Source organism: Haemaphysalis longicornis, unplaced genomic scaffold (assembly GCF_048455015.1).
Source record: "Haemaphysalis longicornis isolate Haplotype H1 unplaced genomic scaffold, Haemaphysalis longicornis Haplotype H1 scaffold_6, whole genome shotgun sequence".
Taxonomy (NCBI): domain Eukaryota; kingdom Metazoa; phylum Arthropoda; class Arachnida; order Ixodida; family Ixodidae; genus Haemaphysalis; species Haemaphysalis longicornis.
In genome coordinates, this window is record NW_027526407.1 from 50737027 (window position 1) to 50742484 (window position 5458).

The 5458-nt window shown below is 52.4% G+C and overlaps 1 protein-coding gene across 1 annotated transcript in view; it reads right to left on the minus strand.

Annotated features, from left to right (window-relative positions):
- Positions 1 to 2104, minus strand: part of LOC144143007 (uncharacterized) — a 24703-nt gene extending 22599 nt beyond the window's left edge. Inside the window, exons 1-2 of the mRNA XM_077674831.1 lie at positions 2070 to 2104; positions 1 to 1354 (exon numbers count right to left, since the gene is read on the minus strand). The exon at positions 1 to 1354 is cut by the window's left edge and continues 232 nt beyond it. Coding sequence (XP_077530957.1) covers positions 1 to 1354; positions 2070 to 2072 — 1357 coding nt within the window. The 5' untranslated portion in view covers positions 2073 to 2104. The remainder of the gene's footprint in view (positions 1355 to 2069) is intronic.
- Positions 2105 to 5458: the final 3354 nt, after the last annotated feature.

Here is a 5458-nt window from a genome sequence, read left to right on the forward strand (position 1 = left end):
GCAGGGTGCTGTAGTCCAGGGGAGAGCCAAGGCCATAGCCGTAGTTCAGGCCATACGAACCGAGACCGTGGCCGAAGCCGTAGTGGCCGACGCCGTAGCCGACGTTGCCGACTCCGTAGCCGTAAACTGGGGCGGCGTGGTAGGCACCAAAGGCTGGGGCGGCATGGGCGACGGTGGCCACCGCTGGGGCAGCGTGGTGGACGGTGGTGGTGGCAACGGCGGGAACGGCGTGGGCAACGGTGGCCACAGCTGGGGCGGCAGCGTAGGTGGCAGTCACAGCAGGGGCAGCGTGGTAGGTGGTGGCAACAGCTGGGGCAGCAGCCACTACTGGGGCGGACTGGTAGGTGGTGACGCGAGACACAGCTGGGGCAGCCTGGACGGTGGCGACAGCTGGGGCGGCGTGGTAGGTGGTGGAGACGGCGGGAGCAGCCTGGTAGGCGGACACGTAGCGGGAAACGGCTGGGGCAGCAACAGCGTAGCTGGCGGATGGAGCGTAGGCAAGTCCGTGGCCGACGCCGAAGCCGGTGAGACCGGAGTAGCCGACGCCGTGACCGAGACCGTAGCTAGTGAGGCCAACACCGTGACCGAGGCCGTAGCTGGCCACACGGGACACGGCTGGGGCGGACTGGAAGACCTTGGTGACGGCTGGGGCGGCAGCGTATGTGGCGACAGCTGGAGCAGCGGAAACGACTGGGGCAGACTGGTACACCTTGGTAACGGCTGGAGCAGACTGGTAGGTGACGGCCGGAGCGGACTGGTAGGTGGTCACGCGGGACACAGCTGGAGCGGCGGCAACAACCGGGGCAGACTGGTAGACCTTGGTCACGGCCGGGGCAGCGTAGCTAGTGACGGCTGGGGCAGATTGGAAGACCTTGGTGACGGCTGGGGCCTGCTGGTAGGTGGTGACACGGGACACAGCCGGGGCAGCCTGGAAGGTGGTGAAGCGAGCCGGAGCGGCAGCCACGGTAGCGACTGGGGCAGCAGCGTAGGTGGCGACAGCTGGGGCAGCTGCCACGACTGGGGCAGACTGGTAGGTGGTGACACGGGACACGGCTGGGGCGGCGGCCACGGTGGCAAGAGCTGGGGCGGCGTGGACGGTGGTCACGGCTGGAGCAGCCTGGTAGGCAGACACGTAGCGAGCAGCGGCTGGGGCAGCAACAGCGTAGCTGGCGGCTGGAGCGTAGGCAAGACCGTGGCCGACGCCGAAGCCGGTGAGACCGGAGTAGCCGACGCCGTGGCTGAGGCCGTAGCTGGTCAGGCCAACGCCTTGGCCGAGGCCGTATCCGCCGTAGCCACCGTGGAGGTAGCCAGCAAGGGCGCTGGTGGCCAGGGCGAGGAGAACGCAGGCACGGAACTGGAATAGTTAGGACTGTGTTATTTGACTTGCTACTTCTCCCAGAGCGAGTCTTTAGTTGATATTTTTTCTGGCGTAGCTAGTTTTGCGAGTATTTTGCACAATTAACTTAATTCCATATATAGTTGCTTCGTCACACTGTTTAACTTGTAGGCTAAAGTTAGTTTTTACTTACAGCACAGCATTTTTTGATACACTTCTATACTCAATAAAAATGGTCGAAAAAAGGTTTGCGTGGTTGTTCGACGCCATAAATAAAAAAACATTGCGAACTTGCGGAGCACTTGCAAGCAATCTTTTTTTTTGTAGGGAGAGGAGAGTTATGCACCGAAGCTACCCCTAAACTATCAGGGGCGCCGCAACGCAGGACTCCGGACTGATTTTGACCGCTTCGGTATCATTACTTGCGCTGAAATCTCAACACACTGGTGGTTATGGTTCTCGCACCCATCTGAAGAGAGGCCGCCGTGGCCTCGAATCGAACTCGCGTTTCTGGGCTCAGCAGCACAACGCCTTAGCCATTGAGCCACCGCGATGGGTTTGGAAGCAGTCTTACCAAGAGACAAAAAATACATCGCGTGAGCCTTGCGGGGTAGCAAAAAGAAAGCGAAAAGTGCGGTGTTCGTCGGACTGGGATTCTTTGAGAGCTTGGACGTCGATCGAATCTTTCGGAGAACTACCATACGAAACGAGCCTCGGAAAGCCTTTGTCTTACCATGGTGAAGGTGGCGTTGGCGAACCGAAGACTGCTGAAGCGAAACCGATTGTGGGGTCCTTATATACTCGATTTAAGGTGGTGCAACACGGAAGGGGAAATGAGAAAGTGGAAAGGGTGGAATGCATAACAAGCGCATATTTTGCCACAGTAAGTTCATCGGATCCGGCTTCAAGTATTCTCGTGCTGTCGTCAGACGGGGAATGCGGATCGGCAATATTGCGTAAGCGTTTGTGGAAGCTTGCAGACACTCTCGACCTGCCTTCCTTCCTTAGCAGACATCGGCTATTTTCAATTTATTACGGATGGCTCGGGGCATCGGCAGTATGCTACCACGCGCGGTGAATGGTTTAAAATGCAAGGGAGGACAATCGCGCGTGCGAGAGCTACCTCAGCGCGCGTCCTTCGGGGCGTCATTGATCTTGAGGAAAGCTAAATGGAGTGACGAGACAGGGTATTTCGAAACGCTGTTTTCCCGCGAAGATGTATCACGCTATCTGCTCCCATCACCGCACGACTCAATCGAATCTGGCCTCCATAGAGAAAACGTAGAGAGAATACGCCGTGAGGCAAAGACAACTTTTTCGGAAATGCTGTGTACGTCTCAATTTAATGTAGATACACTTTGCAGAATAAATCATTGTGCACTTGCTCGCTAAGGCAACTACATCATTACGCAAGGGTTCTTTACTTGTTATAATTAGTTTATGGTGAAGAGTTAAGAAAGTGGAAATTCCCGTCTTCAGACAACTCATGGCTTTTTACAGGAGGAGTGCGGTTACAAAAAAAAAATGGTGTAACTGGTGTTTTTCGGAAACTATCTTTAAAGGAGTTCTAGGACATTCGACAGCTGAGATGATGACTTAATCCTGGGATTGTTTTACCTCAGCCGGCATTACAAGTAATTATCCGTCGCAGTTTTAATAAAAATAGTGGGAAGCCGTCATTAACCCGCCGCGGTGGCTCAGTGGCTAAGGCGTTGTGCTGCTGAGCACGAGGACGCGGGTTCGATTCCAGGCCGCAGCGGCCGCTTTTCTGATGGAGGCGAAAAGCAAAAACGCCCGTGTGTACGATATTTCGGCCGCACGTTAAAGATCCCCAGGTGGTCAAAAATAATCCGCAGCCCTCCACTACGACGCGCCTCATGGCCTGAGTTGCGTTGGCGCGTTAAACCGTGTACAATAAAAAAAATGAAGCCATCATTACATAAGTCGTTGTCGCAGCACCAAAACGCCACCGTGATACGGGCGGCCCCATGTTATTTTTTGGGGAAGATAAATCTCTGCTCCTCCCAACTTTCGCCAGGCCAATTATCTAATAGGTAATAAAATTAAAATCACAAATTAAAAACAGCCGCGCTTTGTTTCTTGCCTTCGTCGGGATTTCGTGTTTCGAATGGTGCATTCGTTTGGTTTAACGGTCCAGCCACCACGTTCACAGCGGAAATTTGGAGGCATTTTTTTAGCGCTGTGTTTGCATGGATTGCGAGATGCGCCTTGCGCCGACATGCAGTAGGATATCGGCAAACTATGTATAAGTTCTAATTTTCTATATCTCTAGAGGGGTGCGCGTGTTCATAGACAGCGAATCCGTCGGATCATACGCAAGGATTGCTCCATCAAAGCCCCATTTAGAAAAATTAATTTTCTGCCCAATAATTTACCATTAAGAAGAAAGCTCACAAAGAATGCTCACAAGATTGCGCCACGGTTCAAAACAAAGTAATTGTGGCCGCAGTCGTGGCTCTGCGCACGCATAAATCACGTAGCGGTATGCTGGTTCCGCAACGTACATGCCCCGTATGTTTCGTCCGTGCAACGTACATAGCCCTATACTTGCTTCTGTAAGATACATGTAGCTGTTCGTGCCTCCGCACAACCTACATGGCACCATCCGTGACTCCGTAACCTACGCGTGCATGTAAGGTTGCGTGCAACACTAACATCATGTATCTGTTCATGCGTCCTCATAGCATGCGGGGTTCAGCCTGTGCGTCGTTATATTCCGCCCAACACTATCCGCGTTTCAGCAACCGATATGTCCGTGTTCGAGCGTGTACATTATGCATGGTTCTTTTCCGTACGCCCGTAATCTACGTGTCCCCACCTTTGCGTCCGTGGTCTAAATGCCTCTTGCGGCGACCACGCGATTAACATTAAACCGGTGTGTCCCCTACGGGGCTGCGTCGATAACGTATACACGTTCCTGTGCGTGCGTCCGTAATCTACATGGGCATGCGCATGGATTCACCGCCTGTATGTCCGTGTGTTTGTAGTCGACAACCCTTTATTCCCAAGTGCATACTTCCATTACTTAAGCGGCCATGTCCGTTAGACCGTGTATACAGCGTATATGTAAACCTATCGTAATCCAGTGTCGTTGAATCTTCTTGTTAACCTAAACATCCATGTTCTTCCACCCGTAACCTACATTGCCCTGGCGTTCTACTGGGTACTTGTGGTGTTGGACTTGTTTTTTGTTGCGCTTCAGGGTGTGGTTCAAGCATTTGAATTTCGTTCACCTTCATCTCCGCAACAGATAAGTTACAGTTCAAACCCCTTCAAATCTGTTATTTCCACTTGTCATTCAGCAAGTACCCGCAGCCTGAACTTTGCTAGTATCCTGCCCATCTTCAGTGTCCAATGAAAAGTACAGCGAACACTGCACAGATTCTATTTACAGGCCTGTACCCAGTACAGGCTTGCTTTTAAAAGTAGGGGGAGGTTATGGTCCGCTGAAACAACCCTGTATCCGTCCCCGCCAGGCCCGGCAACCTTCGAGCCAGAGTTAAGACCCACTCTGGCCACAGTCTTTAAGGTCGGATTGAGCCCTGACCCATATGCCATTACAGATACGGTGTCAGGCTCGGTCCAAGACCGCTTAGCTTTCCATGTAATTTGCCTGGCATCGACATATTCTGTAGAGTCAGGTCAGGAGTACAACCAATGCCAACAACCCCACAGGATGAAGAAGAATTAAAGCGACAACTTCAACACAGCTCCATTAGCGGCCTTTAAAAATACCCACACAAAAATGGGCCAAACTGATGCGGTTGGTCTTGCCGTCCTGTGCGAGCGGTTTTGTTAACCTGGAGAAATCAAAACGTTCTCTGAGAAGCTTCAAAAGAAAACCTGGCACCAAGCTACTATTCCTGTTCCACGGAATTTCTTTCTTGTGACAGACAGACGTATGCTTATAGGTTTTCAATCAATCAATCAATCAATCAATCAATCAATCAATCAATCAATCAATCAATCAATCAATCAATCAATCAATCAATCAATCAATCAATCAATCAATTCTTTATTTTCCGTTGGGAGGAGGGGGCTGAGCCTACCCGCCTGACAGGGGCCCCCGAAAAATGCCGCGCATCTGCACGCGACGCTGAA